The sequence below is a fragment of the Ursus arctos genome, unplaced genomic scaffold (assembly GCF_023065955.2).
Source record: "Ursus arctos isolate Adak ecotype North America unplaced genomic scaffold, UrsArc2.0 scaffold_14, whole genome shotgun sequence".
Lineage (NCBI taxonomy): Eukaryota > Metazoa > Chordata > Mammalia > Carnivora > Ursidae > Ursus > Ursus arctos.
This window is the reverse complement of record NW_026622808.1, coordinates 22,631,307-22,653,388: the sequence shown is the minus strand read 5'-3', so window position 1 is coordinate 22,653,388 and position 22,082 is coordinate 22,631,307. Positions and strand designations below refer to the sequence as shown.

The 22,082-nt window shown below is 42.5% G+C and overlaps 2 protein-coding genes across 2 annotated transcripts; both read left to right on the top strand.

The window, feature by feature from the left end:
• The first annotated feature begins 4,883 nt into the window (after positions 1–4,883).
• On the top strand, positions 4,884–5,816 carry LOC113249244 (olfactory receptor 7A17-like). Its single transcript, XM_026490757.3, has one exon. The coding sequence runs from the start codon at positions 4,884–4,886 to the stop codon at positions 5,814–5,816; it is 933 nt and encodes a 310-aa protein (XP_026346542.3).
• Positions 5,817–14,402: 8,586 nt separating this feature from the next.
• On the top strand, positions 14,403–15,335 carry LOC113249240 (olfactory receptor-like protein OLF4). The gene has a single exon (XM_026490754.2). It carries the CDS (start codon positions 14,403–14,405, stop codon positions 15,333–15,335), a length of 933 nt encoding a protein of 310 aa, XP_026346539.1.
• Positions 15,336–22,082: the final 6,747 nt, after the last annotated feature.

The window sequence follows — 22,082 nt, the reverse complement described above, 5'->3', positions numbered from 1 at the left end:
AAAGTAGCCCTTTTCTCCACTTCCTTCTCAGCCTTTTGTCCTAAGAACCCGGGACTACCCCAAAGACAGGACAAAGGAGCTGGTAGCAAGTACCCAGTTCCTGTCAAAACCAGCTGGATCCTGTATTTCCCTGTCAAACCCCAGCCCCTTCCTCCTGACTGGGCTTGCAGGTTTTGAAGGGTCTAGCCTGGGGCAGCCCCCTTTGCCTGGCAAAGCAGTAAAGCTAGTGTTCTTTATCCCAAAGTCTGCTTTCCCATTACACTTTGACTCTGACACTCGGGGGTCAGTATTCAATAACAAACCAGCTTCTCCGCCTCATTAAAATAATAATAATAATAATAATAATAATAATAATAATAATAATAATAACAATAATAAAACCTGTCAGAGACAGCAGGGCTGGGTCCCCACCACATGTCAATGCTTTGAAGATAAAGAGACCTAACCCAGGCAGGTTACTCTGGCTTAGACTTGGAGAAAATTATAACCTGGAGCAGAGATAAGATGCTAGGAGAGTTACATAGCAGGAAGGCGACAAGTTCAGAGAAAGGGAGTAAATAAAACAACCAGAATTTAAATAAAACCGTAGAAAAAAACCCCTAGATTCACTACTTCTCTTTTTTTAGATTTTTATTTATTTATTTGAGAGAAAGAGTGGGAGCACACAAACAGGGGGTGCAGAAGAGGGAGCGGGAGAAGCAGGCTCCCCATGGAGCAAGGAGCCTGACATGGGGCTGGACCCCAGGACCCCAGGACCACGACCCAAGCCAAAGGCAGACACTCAATAGACTGAACCACCCAGGGGCCCCATCGATTCACTACTCCAAACGGGTCCCTTGGGAACAAAGATTCATTAGAGAAATTTCTTTGTGTGCAAAACAGGTTTCCACTTGGGAACCAGGCTGGAATCACGAGAGGGAAATTGGTCTAATGACCAGACACAGGGCGATGTAAATACCTCCTCGTCCTGAGTCCATCACCCTGTACAACCTTGAATGGGAAGGGCCATGCTTCTTGTCTGTTTGTCCCGAGTCCTAATTCTGGCTGGAGTCCAATGCTTCACTCCATCCTGCTGTCTCGGCTGAGGTCAGAGCTTTAGTCTCTGTCATCTGCTATCCAGAGAGGAATTCAGACTCCCACAAGGACACCTTCCTGTCACACACCCAGCCAGGTGAGTCCAACACCCCAGTGGACCATGGATGACAGGGTCAGAGAGAATGGAAGCCAAGAACATTGACCCATCACCACCTGAGGCACAGTTCCGCCTAGCTCAGAGTGAGGGATCACTGTGTCTGTTTGCTTGATGAAGTAATTAATGTAATTATTCAGGGCTAATACCAATTTCACAGAGTGAACTGCTACTCACACTTTTGAAGGTCTTTCATAATCTTTATGATTAAACTGCTATTATAGCGATGCTAGAAAATGTATGTTGAGATTCTTACACTGAATGTGTGGTTCTAATCGGGTGTGAGGTCGTCCCCCGGGGGGTCAGTGATCACTGGAACCAGCTTCGCCTGTCACACTGAGAGGGGTGCCTGGAGAGCCCCTGGGGTAAAGAGCATCAGTACTTGGAACACAGCTGCCTTGGGTTCTGCCTTCTCCCTTCTAACACCTACTTCCTGCAGCAGATTCAGAGGCACCCTTTGGGTGCTAGTTTAAAAGTTCTAGCCACAAACAGTGTAACAGCTCTGTCAGTTTGCTCCCGAAAGCTGCTGGGTGATAGAATGTTTGTTGTTTTCTTTTTTCTTTCTTTCTTTCTTTCTTTCTTTCTTTCTTTCTTTCTTTCTTTCTTTCTTTCTTTCTTCTTTTTTTTCAATTGCAAGGTACAGTTTTAATAGAGTTTCAAACAAGCAAATATAAGTGTATATTGTTTGGGAATGTTTCCATATGTGATCAATGAAAATAAAGCAGGGAAATATTATGCTCTACCTTTTGATATTTATTTCTAAATTAACTGTATTTTTTCAGATAATACAGTTTTTTTTAATAATAATTTTTTATTATATTATGTTAGTCATTATACAGTACATCCCTGGTTTTTGATGTAAAGTTCGATGATTCATCATTGCGTATAACACCCAGTGCACCATGCAATACGTGCCCTCCTTACTACCCATCACCAGTCTATCCCATTCCCCCACCCCCTCCCCTCTGAAGCCCTCAGTTTGTTTCTCAGAGTCCATAGTCTCTCATGCTTCATTCCCCCTTCTGATTAACCCCCCTTTCTTCTTCCCTTTCTTCCCCTACTGATCATTCTAATTCTTATGTTCCATAGATGAGAGAAACCATATGATAGTTGTCTTTCTCTGCTTGACTTACGTCGCTTAGCATCATCTCCTCCAGTTTCAGTAAACTTCAGCTACTCGATGACCATTCTGATCGGCCTTTTCTATTCTATACACACAGGTTATTCTCTTCTTATTTTTAAAACATGATCAGCATTTTGAATGATGTCCTCTGATCATTGTTTCTCAAATGATGTTTGGAACATATTTTGACCATAAAAGTTGTAAGTTTGATTTAAATATATCTACTGTCTTTCTTCGGAGTTTCTTGGCTTATTTAAGTGGTGCGGCCCACCTCTAAATTTTATATGTAGTTTTGTGGTTTGTTTGTTTGTTTGTTTGTTTTGTTTTTTAGATTTTAAGTATTTATTAGAGAGAGAGAGAGAGAGAGAGAGAGCATGAGCAGGGGGAGGGGCAGGCAGAGGGAGAGGGAGAAGCAGACTCCCCCATGAGCAGGGAGCCAGATGCTGGGCTGGATCCCAGGACCCTGAGATCATGACCTGAGCTGAAGGCAGACCCTTAACTGACTGCGCCCCCCAGACGCCCTATATGCAGTTTTCTCGCTGTCCTAATACATTGTGTAGTTACACCGACACTGAGGTCATAATCCCTTTGGTTTTTGGTAGGATGTGAGGGAGGGGATTGATTCCATATTCTTCCAGACAGATATCCCTTTATGCCTGCATTTATTTAGCAATTCAAACTTTCCCACCAAATTGAAATACAACCTTGCCATGTGGTAAGGCTGAGACCCAGTTCCTGACTCATTTAACAAATAAAAAGTGAGCATCTAGGAACATTATATGATATTCTTCTGTTTGTGTTTGCCCACCTTTTGTCGTATTGTGTATACTTCCTTTGTGAAGTGTTGGTTTTCTCTTTGCTCATTTTTCCCCCCTTGGGTCTCTCATATGTAAGACTTTGATTTTATAAATATATCACTCCTTTTGTCTTTTGGGTGAGTTTAATGTGTTCTCACGTTAGTTTTGCTGGGCATCAGGGCATGTAAGCAGGGGTGCAATGCCTCCCGAAACAAGGGAGATGAGTCTTTCTCAGTCTCTCAGGGATACCTGGCTTATTCCTCTCCCTCATTCATTTTGTTCCCCCTTCTCCCTCACTCTTTGTCTTTCCACTTCTTAAACAGATTCTTTTTTTTTTTTTAATGTTCGTGAAATACACAGCAGAAAACTCCCATCCCAACATGGAGTTCCAAATCTATTTGTCCATGGGAAGAGTAAGACTTGGCACTTCTGTGAGCCATTTCTGCATTTTGTAGAGGAAGGATCACTGACCTGGCCTTCTTGGGTTGAATCCATTCCTGGCATCACCAGGATGGTGGGGCTGAGAAAGACAGGGAATAACACAACCCAGGAGGCCATGGTGTCCTGTATGTGTGTGACTGTAGAGTGTGAGCTGTCCCCACAACAAGGTGCCAGGACTCATAAGTCCCAAGGTGACACAACACAGGGGCCAGCACTCAATCAAGACAGGCCACAAGAAGGGCATCTTGTTCAATTCCTGGGATGTCTTTGCAACACGATGAATGCAGTGGGAGAGGCAGTGTGGACAAGGAAGTCCTGGTGCCTTGAGGGTTCAGAGGTAACAGAGAGGCCACTTCCCTCCTCAACGTGTCTGACAGCGTCTCTCCTCAGTCTCCCTCCTGCTCATTCCCCTTGCAGCAGTGGCTTTGCTTCTTTGAGTTGAACATTGGAAACAAGTACCTTCTTCCTCAGGGCCTTTGCAATGGCCATTCCCTCTGCGAGGCACACACTTCCACACAACAATGAAAATAAGAATGTTCTATTCCATCTCTGCTTTATCCTTGTTTTCCTTTTCTTCCTAGCACCCCCTCACCATCTACAAAGATGTAATTCTCTTATCTGCTTATACATTTTTTTTTCTATCACTGTAGGGACTTTTGTTCTCACGTAGCTGATGCTCATTGCTCATGTAGTGCCCGAAACACCATCAGCAGTCAATTTATATTCCTGAAATTTTTGAAGAATTTCTTAGTAAAACTACAAAATACATGATTTCTTAGGGAAGAAGCTAATTAAACAAACAAACAAACAAACAAGATGTGGCAGAGGAGATCCTCTAAAGGGGACCATATCCATATACAACTTATTAAAAATTATTTTGGAGGACGTGGTTGGCTACATCCCATGAGCATCTGACTCTTGATCTCAGCTAGGTTTTTTTTTAAGATTGTATTTATTTATTTGAGAGAGAGAGAGAGAGCAAGAGAGAGATCTTAAGCCAGGCGTTGGGGAGGAAGAAGCAGACTCCCCACTTAGTGGGAGCCAGAAGTAGGGCTCAATCCCAGATCTCTGGGATAATGACCAGAGGTGAAGGCAAATGCTTGGCTGATCCTCCCAGGTGCCCCCAGCTCAGATCTCGTCTAAGGTCCTCAGTACAAGCCCCACGTTCCACGCTGGGCATGGAGCCCACTTAAAAACAAAAACTATTAACAAAATAAAAAGAATGTCTGGCCTGCAAAATATAAAATGTAACATTTCAAATCTGTGAGTAATGCAAGTTTGTCTGAATATCAGTCATGTTATTTCCCTCTTTTCCAGAAGTCACATCTACCTTATGGAACCAGAAAATGATACACAAATTTCTGAATTTTTTCTTCTGGGATTTTCAGAGAAACCAGAACTGCAGCCCCTCATATTTGGGCTTTTCCTCTCCATGTACCTGATCACTGTGTTTGGAAATCTGCTCATTATCTTGGCCATTAGCACAGACCCCAACCTCCACACCCCCATGTACTTCTTTCTGGCCAACCTGTCCTTTGTAGACATCTGCTTCACCTCCAACACCATCCCCAAGATGCTGTGGAACATCCAGACTCAGAGCAAAGTCATAACCTATGCAGGCTGTGTCACACAGATTTATTTCCTCATACTCTTTGCCGTGTTGGACGTCTTTCTCCTGAGTGTGATGGCCTATGACCGGTTTGTGGCCATCTGTCACCCCCTGCACTACACAGTCATCATGAACCCACGGCTCTGTGGACTGCTGGTTCTGGTGTCCTGGATCATGTGTGTCCTGAATTCCTTGTTACAAAGTTTAATGATGTTGAGACTTTCCTTCTGTTCACACTTGCACATCCCCCACTTTTTTTGTGAACTCAATGAGATGGTCCAACTCGCCTGTTCTGACACCTTTCTTAATAACTTGGTGATGTATTTTGCAGCTGTCCTGCTGGGTGGGGGTCCTTTTGCTGGGATCCTTTACTCTTATTCTAAGATAGTTTCTTCCATACGTAGAATCTCATCAGCTCAGGGCAAGTATAAAGCATTTTCCACCTGTGCATCTCACCTCTCCGTTGTCTGTTTATTTTATTGCACGATGCTCGGTGTGTACCTGAGCTCTGCTGCCACCCAGAGCTCCCACGCAAGTGCCGTGGCCTCGGTGATGTACACGGTGGTCACCCCCATGCTGAACCCCTTCATCTACAGCCTGAGGAACAGAGACATAAAGAGGGGTTTGAAAAGAATCATTGGGGTTCCAGTGATGTGAGGGACCATCGTCCTGGGACTGAAGGAGTGCCCATGATTGCAGAGCCCACAGCCTCAGAGCCAGGAACTGCTATTCTTCTATCAGACTCTGGACATAGAATGTGTCCCTTCTATTTATTTCCTGGATTTTCCATTTGTTTGAATTCAACGGTCTTCATATATTGAAGTACTCACTTTTTAAGCCTCTGATCTTTCTGATATGCAGACAGAATCCTTTTCCTCCATTTTCAAAGGATCCCAGTGTTTCGCCCAACCATCAAGCACAAAAGCCTGGAAATTTCTGTATCTTACATAGGACATGTTGGATTTCTTAAAATAATTTCATTTCATGTGACTTATACCATGTCAAGTAAATTTTCCCTAGCTTTCCTAAAACAATAATCATGATTTGTATGCTTCATATAGAAGAAAGTACACTTGGCCTCTAAGCCCCTCACATAACTTTATTGTAGAGGAAAATACAAAACCCAGTTTTGACCTTGAGTCTGTCAATTTTCTTACATCGCTACCTGCAATCATCTTCCTCATTACTCTTCCCTTAAGTCTCAGGCTCCTGACAGGGATGCTCGCATTAGGAAAGCCCGGGCACCCCCTGCACCCTGTGCTTGTGGACATTCCCACAGATGCTTCCCTGACCAGAGCCTCTGCTGTGGCTGCACCAGCCCTTGGATTCTCACTATGACTGCAAGACAGGCCTCAGCATCACCCATCAGAGACTCTAACAAAACCAGGTCTACTCCTCACAGGTCCTGGAGGGCATAGGGGATCCCAAAGGCTTTTCCAGAGGTTTCAGAGGGGAGAGACACAGTGAGAGGGAGGGAGAGAGTGAGCTCCCCTGAGGGATTTGCCTTTATTAGGGTCCATGGCCAGAGTGGTGAAGGGTTTGTGGGTTTATCCCTTTGTAGAATTTTTGAGTAGAAATTGGGTGCTGAAGGGCAAAGGGGGGTCACTATGGTGTCCGTATGGAGGTGACCCAGGGCTTTCTGAAGAGGTACTTCATGGCTGGGACCACCTGAGGGCTTATCTGGTAATAGTGTCCCACACCTGTCAGTGTGCTTACTCAGCATGGCTGTCTTTGAAATGGATGCCTCAGAAATCAAAAGCTTACTGTCGGGCACTTTCTCTACAAACATGCTACTGTGTTTATGAACCAGTCCCCTGCTTTATTCTGTGATTCGGTCAGTGTCCAGAAAGCCTACCAGAGTCTCTGGGAAGCACTGATTAGCAAACATCTCTCTCCCAGTGGCGTCTACATGGAAAGGCAAATTTGAATAAATAGATGAACCTGGTGTGTTCCTTGTGTCAGGGTGACTGTAAATATGATGAAGCAACATTTCAAAACACTCGTTTTGTTACTACACAAATTGTGTTCCTTCCTTCCTTCCTTCCTTCCTTCCTTCCTTCCTTCCTTCCTTCCTTCCTTCCTTTTTCTTTCTTTCTTTCTTTCTTCTTCTTCTTTTTTCCATCACAGTTCATGCTGTGCATCTATTTTTTGAAGCATGGAAGATGTGTGTCCACAACTGAGTAGGTTTATTTATTCATTGAGGTGAAGCATTGGTTCGTGTCTTGTATGTTTCATCACTGAATTATCTTCTTGTTTCTACTTTGAAACTTCCACTGCTACCTGCTAATAGGACTCTTCTATTGGCACAGGAAATGACTATTTATGAGGTTTGCCACAGATGCTAAGGGATGGTGAATGAACAGTATCAGCATCACTCATTTTTACCCCCTTCCTGCTCAGAAGTCTCTTCCACCTGTGTGATCAGAAGACACTTCACGGGAGAGCTGGATGTCCTCCTGCTCCTGTGGTTCAGGGTCACCAGTTCTTCTGCACAAACGTGCATGTCCTTCAAACTCTCCCAGTGACCCGGAAGGAGCCCACATGTAGTCACTTGTTCATAAAGCCATCAGAAATAGACGTGAGTAACAATGACCAGGACTGGTCTCCTCATTTGTCAGGTCCTGTGCCACAGGTAAAGGCAGCACATGATCTAACTGCCTCAGGTCTGATCACTTGGGTGATTGTGTCAGTCAGCTCTCTCTGTGTAACAGGCTGTCCTTGTCAAATGGGATGTCATACTGATGTGTGGTTGTCAGGTGCAAAGGTTAAGAGAGAATTCTTGAACCATTTTATGATGTAAACTGTGCTTTTATTATAGGTCAGGAAGCATAGACAAAAAGAGTGGCATGGGACTGTGAGGATGACTGGTTATATACTTTTGAGTTTATGGAGGGAGGAGGTGCAGATAATGGAAGTTTCTAAAGAATTTGTATATGTTGGACGTGAGGTTTACAAGACCTTGGAGGTCTGGCTATTGTCAAGATAGGCTTCCTTTTAGTCTCTTATAAAGCATCAACATTGAGGCAGCCATGAGCTCCTGGAGGAGTGTCACACTCTGCATGTCTCAGGGATTCATCAAGCAAGGGCTGTAGGTTGTAAGGAGATTGACTTCTAGATACATTTCTCTTGCCTTTGTTCTCCTCATCAGTAATCCCTTTATAATCAATTAGCGTTATTTCTGGGAGGCTTTTCTGATCTCTGCAGGGCTCCTCCTGGGTCTGGTGTCAGGAGTGAATCTGCCTGTATTTCTAAGGCTCATTCACGGTGTTGTACCTGGTTGTAGTGCTTCTCTGTACCAGTCAACTTATGGTCTTATTACTACATTTCCATATGTAAGTTATTCTTCTATTTGTGAATTAAATTAACTTATGTGAATTATTTGAATTTCATCCCACTGTTCCCACATCCATATAACGCTTTCCTTCCCTGATAGAAGAGTTCTCTCCCAAACCTCCAATGGAGAGTCATTGTGCTCTAATCCTACCCTTTGCATTATACCGAAGGTATTTTCCCACATAATTACATCATTGGAGGATAATGACACACAATAGCTGCATATTCAGAGTGCTCCATTGATGAATTAAGGAAGCATCACAAAAGTGAAGAGTACACAGTGCATGCTTCCATATATGAACCTTGTTAGAAAAGAATGAAATTGATGGACATTAATTTTTTGTTTCAAAGAATACATTCCAACGTGGTTGTGTCTTCTCTATGTGTGTGTGCATGTTACACATTTTTCTTTCAAATAAGCACAGTCCCAACTTCTGTAAACACACAGTCAATCTATTATTTTGTCTTTTGTGTTGAAAGGAATCCTGAGAGAAAGTGGAGAGGATAGCACTGAAAAGGATGAATGGTTGATCAACATGAAATAAAAGGATGCAAAATATGAGCACAGAATTGCAAATTACAATGTGTGACTTTAACTTGATCATGAGTTCTTTTCCTATGTCACTGCCTCAGAGGTCTAAGAGTCAGGCCACATTCACATTTATGGAATGATGGACTCATTTTACCAGCTGATGGGGCAGAATATCTCCAAATCAAATTAAAATTTCTTTTTTACCTACTGTGGGTTTCAACTTAAAATCCCCATTCCCCATGGGAGCTGATGAATGAATTGAGAAGAGTATATTCAGATCCTTCAAATAATGTTATTGACGATGTCCACATGAGATGCCTCTGGCTGCTGTAAAATATCCCCATACTACTTGCTTAAAAAAAACACACATGTGCTCTTACAGTTCTGGAGTCAGAAGCTCGGAAGGAGTCCCATGTGGGGTTGATCTCCTTCTAGAGGCTCAGGAGAGAAGCTGTATTCTTTCCAACTCTAGTCCCCCTGGCTGATCCCCTGATTCCTGGGCTCCTCGCTCTTCCTCCACCTTCAGAGCCAACAGGGTACCATTTTGAATGTCTCTCGAACACCAACTCCTTTGCCTCCCTCGTCAACATTTGGAGGACTGTTGTGACTACCTTAGTCCCACCTGGACATTCATGGCTAATCTCGGTTAGAGATTTGGTATGAACGTCTCTAATGTTAGCCGATAGCATCCCTGTTCAATCTGCCGTCTTATTCCTTCTTTGCTATAAGAAGTAACACATTGAAGGTCCTGGGGATTAAGATGTGGGCATATCTGGGAGGGCCTTCTTCTGCCTTCTTCAATGACTTTTTCAGAAATGTATTATTTTGTGTCGCTCATAAAAGCAATACACATGGAATTTACACAGCCTCAGGAAGGAATGAATACACTGGTGAGGGAAACAAAGACAAGAGAAATGTAGCTTAAATGAAATCTCCTTACAGCTTGCAGCCGACAGATGGATACCCAAAACATGCAGAGCATGACATTCCTCAAGGAACTCGTGGCTGCCTCAATGCCTAATGTTTTGTTTTATTAAAGACCAATGTCAACTTATCTAACAGCAGCAAGCCCCTCAAGGTGCTGAAAGCCTTGCTTGCAAATTCCTGAGAGACTTACTCAATCCCTAACATTCACTAACTTCAAAGTATGTCATCAGTCACTCCTCACAATCCCAGTGCAGCTCTTTCTGCCCACCGGCCCTGTCCCCATGCCGTAATAAAATCTCCTTTTGTGCACTGTCAAACTTGCAAGAATTCTCTCTTGACCTTTGGGCTTGATGATCCCTCGTCAGACACTCTTCCTTCAAAATTCCACACAAAGACAGTATTTGGTGCAGAACACGTGAAACTGCCTACAGCTATCTCTTCCACAGGAACACAGCCTTGCTCACTGAGGAATCCTCCACAGACCAGGACCCGCACATCAACATCCCCCGGGAGCTTGCCAGAAGTGCGGACTCTCTGGGCCGCCCAGGACCTGTGATCAGATCCTGCATTTGCAGTGGGATCCATGTGCACGCACAGGCACGCCGACGTTGGAGAGATGCTGGTCTAGATGGATCTCTCAGCGTTTACGGTTGGCATGTGTGGCAGGATGATAATGTGGTGGGGGTGCTTTCCTTTGGATGGTAGGTGTTCAGCAGCATCCCATCAGACACCAGACATCCCAGGAGGAAAAGTCATTTCTGGTTGAGAACCACTGACTCAGAGCTTGAGAACTAGAAGCTCCTGACAGAATGACAGCCAAGGCCACCAAATACTGGATATTTAATATGAACAGACCCCTAGGCAGCGCCAAGCACAGTCCCTACAATGTAGAATGGAGTTCATAAATGTACGTCCTCAGGGATAAGATGCTTAGAAACATTAAATCAAACAATCCATATGACACGTGAATCTCACGCTGTATAGTACATAAAAAGGTCTCAACATGTCTGTTATAATTACTAACCATTTTATAATAAGGGAGTAAATGATAGCTCTTAACCTGTATAAAGTAAGAAATTCCTAATTGTAATGACCAACGTGTCTTGAAGCCAGTGTGTGTAGTGGCCAAGGTTTATTATCAGAAGAACCCCCTTCTCTGCCTTATTGAAAAGAAAAGTAGACCCTGTCTGGTGACAGCAGGGCTGGGCCCCACCACATGTCAACACTTTGAAGATAAAAGCCCTAACCCAGGTGTGGCCCTTAGTCTTAGCCTTGGAGAAAATTATAACTCGCAGCTGAAATAAGGTGCTGGAGAAGTCACACATCAGGAAGGGGGCAGGTTCAGGGAAAGGGAGTAAAAGAAACAAAAGAACTGGATTCACTTGACCTCTAACCCTGTCTTCTGGGGACCGAGATTGATTACGCAAAACATCCTTTTTGCCCAGAGGACTTTTCCACTTGGGAATCATGTGCATAGAATCTGGAGGCACAAGAGGGAAATGTGCTCATGAGCAGACAGAGGAGCTCTAAACACGTCCTGGACCCCAGTCCATCAGCCTGTGCAACCTTGGACGAGAAGGGCTATGCTCCTTGTCTGTTTGTTCCGAGTCCTAATTCTGGCTGGGGGCCGATGCTTCACTCCTTCCTACTGTCTCGGTTGAAGTCAGAGCTTTAATCTCTGTCATCTGCTGTCCAGGGAGGAATTCAGACTCCCACAAGGACACCTTCCTGTCACACACACAGCCAGGTGAGTCCAACACCCCAGTGGAGCATAGATGACAGGGTCAGAGAGAATGGAAGCCAAGAACATTGACCCATCACCACCTGAGGCACAATTCCACCTAGCTCAGAGTGAGTGATCACTGTTTTCTTTGCTTGATTAAATAATTAATGTATTTATTCAGGGCTAATACCAATTTCACAGAGTGACTGCTACTCACACTTTTGAAGGTCTTTCATATTCTTTATTATTAAACTGCTATTATAGCAATGCTAGAAAAAGTATGTTGAGATTGTTACACTGAATGTGTGGTTCTAATCGGGTGTGAGGTTGTCCCCCGGGGGATCACTGATCACTGTCTGGAGCCAGCTTTGCTTGTCACACTGAGAGGGGTATGTGGGGGACAGGAATGTCTAAACACCCCAGAATGCACGGGACACCCCCGACCCCAGGGCAGGCTCTGGCCAGAATGTCCATGGAGCAGAGACAGAGAAGTCCTGGGGTGAAGAACATCAGTATTTGGAACACAGCTGCCTTCAGCTTCTGCCTTCACCCTTGTAACACTTACTTCCTGCAGCAAATTCACAGTAACCCCTTGGCTATCAGTTTACAAGTTCCATCCACAAAGAATGTAACATTGTTGCAGGGCTCTTGTCTCATGGAGTCTAAGAAGGGAAAGGAAAGAGCTATCAGGAATGGAAAGGGGTTTTTTTTTAAGATTTTATTTATTTGACAGGAGAGACAGCCAGCGAGAGGGGGAACACAAGCAGGGAGAGTGGGAGAGGAAGAAGCAGGCTCCCAGTGGAGCAGGGAGCCTGATGTGGGGCTTAATCCCAGGACCCTGGGATCAGGCCCTCAGCTGAAGGCAGTTGCTTAAGGACTGAGCCACCCAGGTGCCCAAGGAATGAAAGGGTTCTGAATGGGTTGCCACTGAGGGCTTTTATGGTTGTTCTTTTTTTTTCTTTCTTTCTTTTTTTCTTTTTACCTTTTAAACCTTTACATTTATTTCCATTGAAAAACATTGGAGGCAGCTGGCCTTGTGGTTGCTAACAGGAGTGTGACAAAATAAGTGGCTTTCAATGAAACTTACAACCTGGTTGAAGGGAAAGATAAGTATCTATTTGAAGCAAAATAGGAAACGTGTCTCCAGGGAAGAATAAATTTTAATGAGGCTTCAAAGAGCTGGAAGGAGAGGAGGTCAAGGTTCAAGGAGCCTAAGATAAGGCTTGAAGGGGCTGTGCAGAGAGCATCACCTTGTGGCCAATTTTCAAAGGCCAGCTGTTACCCAGTCAAAGGAAGACAGAAGCTGAGGGTCCATGCAATGAGTGGGAAAATCAGGACACTCTCCCTCATTTTCCCTGGCAATGTAGTTACAATCTCATTTCAGAAAGCAAAATGAAAACGAATCTGATGCATTTTTTTTAGGTCACTTCTTCCTAACGATCTCCAGTTTAAAGTATTTTATATGTTGTCTATATGGCCACTAACATTTAATAAAAATGTTTAACCTCATTAGTAAACAAAGAATTGAAAATTAGAATAGCAATACAATATCTGTTTGGGGCCTATTAAATTGATAAAGATTTTATTTTTAGTTTATTTTTTAAATTTAGATTCCATTAGCCAACATATAGTACATCATTCCTTTCAGACCTAGAGTTTAACGGTTCATCAGTTGCATATAACACCCAGTGCTCATCACATCACATGCCCTCCTTAATGCCCATCACCCAGTTACTCCATCCCCCCACCCATCTCCCCTCCAGCAACCTTCAGTTTGTTTCCTATAGTTAAGAGTTGCTCACTGTTGGCCTCCCTCTCTGATGTATGGAAACTGACCAGGGAACTTGGTACATTTCTTGTCAATATCATGGTGGATTTGAGAATATCATGTCTCTATTGAGAACAAACAGGGTGGACTTGTAACTATCATGGGAACAACTCAGGTTTTCTTGTAAATATCATGTCTCTTTTTCCACATCTGAGATTTTTGTGAGACTGGTTATGCAGCCCCCTGGGTGACCCTAGTCTTGTGTCCCTTGTCTAACCCCACCTGTCCCTTATCCAACAGCACTGTAAGTCTGTACTTGAGGCTGCTGGGTGAAACAGGCATTTCTTTTTGTTTTCTTAAACTGTATCTAAGTTTTTTAAAAACATTTTTTTATTATGTTATGATGTACTATTATATAGTACTTCAGTTTTTTTATTATTATGTTATGTTAGTCACCCTACAGTACCTCATTAGATTTTAATGTGGTGTTCCATCATTAGTTTTTGATATCTCAGTTTTAGCAAACTTCATATTTGTGATGACCCCTTTTCTTCATACCACCTGCCCCCATTTGAAATGTTATTTAATTATCTTATTTATGAATGTATTCTTTCTCCATCATTGAATGTTAGGGACTTTAGTTCTTTAGCACCCTATACTCCTTGCCTAGACAATGCCTAAATCATGGCCAATACTCACTTTATATTTCTGAAATTTGGAAGCATTTTTTAATTAAAATTATAGAACACATGGCCTTTTGGGAAAAAATGATTGGAACAAAAATGCCATCACTATGGTGGCACATGGGATTCCCTGAAGGGGACCAGAGGCATGCACAATGTATTAAAACGAATTTCTAGATTAGAAAGAACGAGTAACATTTCAAATCTGTGAGTAATGCAAGTTTGTGTGAAAATCAGTCATGTTATTTCCCTCTTTCCCAGAAGTCACCTCCACCACATGGGACCGAGCAATGAAACACAAATTTCAAACTTTCTTCTTCTGGGATTTTCAGAGGGACCAGAACTGCAGCCCCTCATATTCGGGTTTTTCCTCTCTATGTACCTGATCACTGTGTTTGGAAACCTGCTCCTCATCCTGGCCGTCAGCTCAGACTCCCACCTCCACACCCCCATGTACTTCTTCCTGGCCAACCTGTCCTTTGTAGACATCTGCTTCACCTCCACCACTGTCCCCAAGATGCTGTGGAACATTCAGACTCAGAGCAAAGTCATAACCTATGCAGGCTGCATTACTCAGATTTATTTCCTCATACTCTTTGCCGGGTTGGATGTCTTTCTCCTGAGTGTGATGGCCTATGATCGCTTTGTGGCCATCTGTCACCCCCTGCACTACACGGTCATCATGAACCCACGGCTGTGTGGAGTGCTGGTTCTGGTGTCCTGGATCATGTGTGTCCTGAATTCCTTGTTACAAAGTTTAATGATGTTGCGGTTTTCGTTCTGTACCCACTTCCAAATCCCCCACTTTTTTTGTGAACTCCATCAGATGATCCAACTTGCCTGTTCTGACACCTTTCTTAATAACGTGGTGATGTATTTTGCAGCTGTCCTGCTGGGTGGTGGGCCTTTTGCTGGGATCCTTTACTCTTATTCTAAGATAGTTTCCTCCATACTTGGGATCTCCTCAGCTCAGGGCAAGTATAAAGCATTTTCCACCTGTGCGTCTCACCTTTCTGTTGTCTCCTTATTTTATTCTACAATCCTAGGAGTGTACCTTAGCTCTGCTGCTACCCAGAGCTCCCACGCAAGTGCAGTGGCCTCAGTGATGTACACGGTGGTCACCCCCATGCTGAACCCCTTCGTCTACAGCCTGAGGAACAGAGACATAAAGAGGGCTCTGAAGGGAATCATTTGGCTTCCAGTGATGTAAGGGCCTATGTTCCTGGGGTAGAAGAAGTGCCCATGATTACAGGACTCACAGCCTTAGAGTCAGGAACTGCTATTCGTTGATCAGGTTATGGAAGTAGAATTGGCTCCTTCTGTTTATTCCCTAGAATTTCCACTTGTTTGAATCCAAATTCTGCATGCATTTAAGTAACTCACTTTATTTATCTTCTGCTCTGAGAAACTTCAATAGCAGCGTAATCATGAATTCTGTCCCCAAATATCAGTGCAAATGCCCAGAACGGGAAGAAGCAGGTTTTTATAATCTCTCAGTCCTGGTTGCTTTTATAAGTGTATCTGTTCGCTAAAACTGCATAAACAGCTATTCTGAAAACACATGTCTTCATATGATGCCTTATAATTGGATGAGATCGTCTGGGAGTTGTTCTGATGTATTGTGCTCTAATTAACCGTCTCTACATTGTATTTCTAAAGCTCATCTGCTATGTTGTGCGGAGCTGTAGTTTGTTTCTTTCTTCAACTAGTACATGATATTTACCCCATTTCAAAATGTAGGTTAATCTTACAGTTTATGCAAAAATTAATTTACTAAATGTAAATTGCCTTATTGAATTTTGCTATTTCTATATCCTTATGTGCCACTTTGCCTTCTTTATGGTTATAATACATTTCTCCCACCCCTGTCAGGTGTGACAGCCACAGGTGCTTTTGATCTGATGTAAGTCATACACCTATTGCAGTTTACATACAATAAGCTACAGATATATTAAACGCACGAATTTCTGAATTAAGGGCACCATACTTGAATTAAGCATATATACTGTATGGGTTCATTTGTAAGAACTCAAGAAGATGCACTGGAAGTTTAATCTGCATTTTTATGTTATTGTTAAAAATGTAATTCACCTGGACATCTGTTTCCTTATTTCTGAAGGTAATGTGGAACTTGAAATGCATGTTGTGAGGAATAAATAAAGTGTTGAATACACTTTGTCATGTGCAAAGAAAACATTTGAGAGTGAGGAGTGTGTGTATGGACGTAAGTGTGTGCACTCGTGCACATCTTTTAAATAAACATGCTCACACAAATGTGTGCAAACACACACACACTGGTTTATAATCCCATCTATTGTGCTGAAAGAAAACTTGAGAGAAATTTTCAGAATATTGAAATGAAAAAGAATGTTTCATGAATGTGAAATAAGAAGAATCTAGAAATTTTGACACAAGTTAATTGAACATAGTTAAAAAAAAAGATTTAAAGTAGAATGAGTAATTTAGGGTGGGGTGCCTGGGTGGCACTGTCCGTTGAGTGCCAGACTCTATGTTTTGGCTCAGGTCATGATCTCAGGGTCATGGGATCCAACCTTCTGTCAAGCTCTGTGCTCAGTGTGTAGTCTGCTTGAGTTTCTCTCTCCCTGTCTCTGCCCCTCCCCTCCCCCTCAAATAAATAAATAAATCTTTAAAAAATTAGGGTGACTTAATTTTAATAATGAATTACTTTTCCTATCTTAATGCCTCAAAGGCCCAAAATCAGAACCAGGTTTACATGTATGCAGTGGGGAATTTCTCTGTACCATCTAATGGGGACAAATCTCTCCAAATTGACTCCAATTTCTCTACTTAATGTGGGATTTCAGCACAAAATGCCTTGGCCCAAGGGACGCTAACTGAATGATTTGAGAGGCTCAAACTCAGTTCCTGCAAACGCTATCTTATTGGATAAATATCTGTATTAGATTCCTTTCACTGTTGTCACAAATATCCACACTCGTGTCTCAAAACAAATGATTCTCTGATGGGTTTAGAAATCAGTAGCATGAAAGGGGTCTCACTGGGCTAAAATAATTATGTGGGTTGTGACCCTTCTGGATGCTCCAGGGGAGAACGTCCCCTTTCCTGCTCCAGTGTCCAGTGGCCCCCACATTCCTTGGCTCATGGCCTTTCCTCCACCTGCAAAACCAACATAACAGTAGTTTCAAGTGTCTCTCTGACTGCACTCTTCTTCCTCCCTCTTCCACATTTAGAGGACCATTGTTATTGCACTGGTGCAATGTGGTTAATCCAGGCTTATCTTCTTTCTAAATTTAAATTCAATTAACCAACATATAATACATCACCAGTTTTTGATGTAACGTTCAATGATTCATTAGTTGCATATAACACCCAGTACTCATCACATCATGTGAGCTTCTTAATGCCCATCACCCAGTTACCCCATCCCCTCACACCCCTCTCCTCTGTAACCCTCAGTTTGTTTTCAGAGTCGGAAGTCTCTCATGGTTTGTCTCCCTCTCTGATTTCTTCCCATTCAGTTTATGTCCCTGTCCCTATGGTCCTCTGCACTATTCCTTATATTCCACATATGAGTGAAATAGTGGAAGAAGCCAAGATGTTCTTCAACTGATGAATGGATAAAGAAGATGTGGTTCATATATACAATGGAATATTACTCAGCCATCAGAAAGGATAAATACCTACCATTTACATTGACATGGATGGAACTGGAGGCTATTATGCTAAGTGAAATGAGTCAGTCAGGCTTATCTTCTTATTGTAAGATAATGACTAGTAGTTTTATTCCTTCTGCTATCTTAATTACCCTACTAAGTAAGCTAATATTTTCAGATGTTATTCAGGATAACGTCTTTTGGAGGCCCTCCCAGGCCTGCTACAAAATCTTTTTTTATAGATATTTTTTATATCACTCAAGAGCTTTTCAATATAAAAAATTGAGCACATAATTTGTCACCACCAAAAGAGTGAGTGAAAAACTATTCTTTCAAAAACACGTTCAAGGAAGATTCCTGGTGGAGAAGACCTAACTACTACCTACACGTGACTCTAACACAAGACCTCAGCTTTGCTCTGAAACTGTGCCCCCACAGACAAGGACCTGCAGCATCCACACTACCTGGGAGCTTATTAGAAATACAGAGTCACTGGGAGCACTGGACACCTAATGAATTAGAATTTGAAAAATTTCTTTAATTTAAATTCAATTAACTTAGTTTCCAATGTAGTGTTCAATGATTCATTAGTTCCCTATCACTTTAGTGATTTGTATGCACAATGAAGGTAGAGAAATTATGGCCTAGAGTCGTATTTCTCACCTTCTCACTGTTGATATTTGGGGCTGGATAGCAATTTGTGTTGGCTGCTATCTCATGGATTATAAACATTGGGCAGCATCCCTTTAGACATGGCCCAAGTATCCCCATGGGCAAAACCATGTCTGGTTGAAAATCACTGTGCCAGAGTTTGAGAACTGGTAGCATCATGACAAAATTACAATCAAGGCTTCATCCAGTACTACATTTATAACAATGATAATATGAGTTATAACAAAAAACATCCATTTGGTCTTCATCTCCATTTCTGGCACAGAGCTTCTCAAGTTAGAATTTCCTAAGTGATAAGAGCTGTAAAGTTGTCTTTCATCAACTTAATGAAGTGACTTTGGGAAGCACCTAAGGAGTGGGGCTGCTTGCCAGGAGGACCAACCATATGGTTAAAGGACAGGAACTTTAGGTCCCACCCCCTGACTTCGTGGGATGGGAGAGGGGCTGGAGATGGAGTCTAATCACCAGTGACCAATGATTTAATCCTTCATGTCTTTTATGAAGCTTCCATGAAACCCATAAGGATGGTTCAGAATGCTCCCAGGTTGGTGGCATACCTGGAGAAGGCATGGAAGCTCCACGCCCTTTCCCCATACCTTGTCCTATGCATGTCTTCCATCTGGCATCTTCCTGCCCCTAAGGCAGCACAGCTCAAGAGGGAAATCCTCAAGAAGCACACATAAACTTGAACATGTGCAAGCTTACCTACTGAGTCCATCATGTGACCACCTAAGGTCAGACCTGAGGTGAGCACAAGGATTCTTGGTTGAGAAGGTGTAGAAACAACTATCCCTGACTTAAACACTGAACCACAGCCGTAGTACTCAAAGACTGTTCCACAGACCAGGACTGATGGCATCAGTAGCATCTGGGAAATAGTTACAATTATAGGATCTCAGATCTTCAAATCAGAATCTGATATTGAACAGGATCCTCAAGCGATTCCTATGCACAGTAATGTTGGAGAAGTTCTGGGTCTAGATTAGTGTTCTCAACCTCTCCACTGTTGACATCTGTGCTAGATAATTCTTTGTGGTGGGGGCCATCCTGTGCATTGTGGAATATGGGGCAACATCCCTGAGCTCAGCTCACTAGGGAGGTGCCAGTAGCAGATCCCTAGTTATGACAACCAGAGGTTTCTCCATATCTTGTCAAGTGCTGTCTGGAGGCAAAAAAGCCCCTGTTGAGAACCATGACTTAGAGCATGAAAACTGAAAATATCTGGTGGAGAGCAAGTCAAACATCATCCCTCCCTCAGCTCAGAACTCGGGATAGCTCATTTCACACCTCTGAGCCCCACTTTTACAAGTGTCACATAAGGTTCATTGTAGTACAAATATGACAGAGTGGATGTCTGGAAAAATGAAATAAAATTATCCATATAGGATTCTCACTCATTGTATGGTGCATAAAATGAACTAAATTCTCATAATTAACAAACTTTTAAAAACGTAGCAGTAAATGGCAGCTCTGAATTTTTGTTATCAGCATGAATCACCTGATTGATTAGTCAAAACCATCAGGAAGACAAGGACATAGTTCCTCATAAGAAGTAGGAAGATCGGTAGGAGAAGAAAGGGAAGAAGAAAGGGGGGGGGGTAAACAGAAGGGGGAATGAACCATGAGAGATTATGGACTCTGGGAAACAAACTGAGGGCTTCAGAGGGGAGGGAGGTGGGGGAATGGGATAGGCTGGTGATGGTATTAAGGAGGGCACATATTGCATGGTGCACTGGGTGTTATATGCAAGTAATGAATCATGGAACTTTACATCAAAAACTAGAGATGTACTGTATGGTGACTAACATAATATAATAAAAAAGTAAAAATAAAAAATAATAATAAAAAAGGAAGACAAGGACATAGTTCCTATATATTTATAGCAAATTAATATACCACTCTCTCTTGTTAAAATGGGGAATAGCCATTTTTTATTTATATCGGGAGATCTTCTCTGCCAGAGACCATACTTTGGAAGTCCAGGAGACCTGGTGAAGCAGGTTCCTCAGTCTTAGATTTGGAGAAAACATGAACTCAAATGGGGATAAGATGCAATGACGTTAAAGGTCTGGAAGACCCCTAATTGCCAGGGGAATATTGAAAAAGAAAACTAAAGCTGGGGGCATCACAATACCTGACTTCAAGCTGCATTACAAAGCCCTGATCATCAAGAAAGCATGGTACTGGCACAAAAACAGAAACATAGATCAATGGAACAGAAGAGAGACCCCAGAAATGGACCCTCAACTCTATGGTCAACTAATCTTCTACAAATCAGGAAAGAGTATCCAATGAAAAAAAGACAGTCCTTCAATAAATCGTGCTGGGAAAATTGGACAGTCACATGCAGAAGAATGAACACGGACCATTCTTTTACACCATCCACAAAGATAAACTCAAAATGGATGAAAGACCTCAATGTGAGGCACAAATGAATAAAAATCCTAGAGGAGAAAACAGGCATTAACCTCTTCAACCTAGGCCACAGCAACTTGCAAGACACATCTCTAAAGGCCAGGGAAACAAAAGCAAAAATGAACTATTGGGACTTCAAGATTGAAAGCTTCTTCACAGCAAAGGAAACAGTCAACAAAACTAAAAGGCAACCCAAGGAATGGGAGAAGATATTTGTAAATGACATAACAGATAAGGGGCTGATATCCAAGACCTATAAAGAACTTCTCAAACTCAACACTCAAAAAATAAGTAATCCAGTCAAGAAATGAGCAGAAGACATGAACAGATACTTCAAAGAAGAGATACAAGTGGTTAACAGACCCATGAAAAAATGCTGCACATCGCTTGCCATCAGGGAAGTGCAAATCATTACCACGATGAGATACCACCTCACACCAGTTTAAATGGCCCAAATCAACAAGACAGGAAATGACAAATGTTGGTGCGGATGTGGAGAAAGGGGAACCGTTTTACACTGTTGTTGGGAATGCAAGCTGGTGCAGCCACTCTGGAAAACAGTATGGAGTTTCCTCAAAATGTTAAAAATAGAGCTCCCCTCTGACCCAATAATTGCACTGCTGGATATTTACCCAAAGATACAGATGTAGGGAAAAAAAGGAGCACATGCACCCCGATGTTCATAGCAGCAATGTACTCAATAGTCAAACTGTGGAAGTACCTTAAATGTCCTTCAATAGATGAACAGTTAAAGATGTGGTTCATATATATAATGGAATATTACCGAGCCATCAACAAGGATGAATACCTACCATTTGCATCTAACTGGGTGGAATTGGAGGGGATTATGCTAAGTGAAATAAGTCAATCGGAGAAAGACAATTATCAAATGATTTCACTCATATGTGGAATATAAGGAATAGGGTGAGGACCATAGGGGAAGGGAGGGAAAATGGAACGGAAAGATATCAGAGAGGGAGAGAAACCATGAGAGACTCTGGACTCCAGGAAACAAATTGAGGGTTGTAGAAGGGAGAGGGGTGGGGGATGGGATAAGTGGGTGATGGGCATTAAAGAGGGCACATATGTGATGTGCACTGGGTGTTATACACAACTAATGAATTCTTGATCACTACATGAAAAACTAATGGTGTACTATATGTTGGCTAATTGAACTTAATTTAAAAAAAGAAAAATACTCTGGAAGGTTGGAGATGAAGTATGAAAAACTGGAT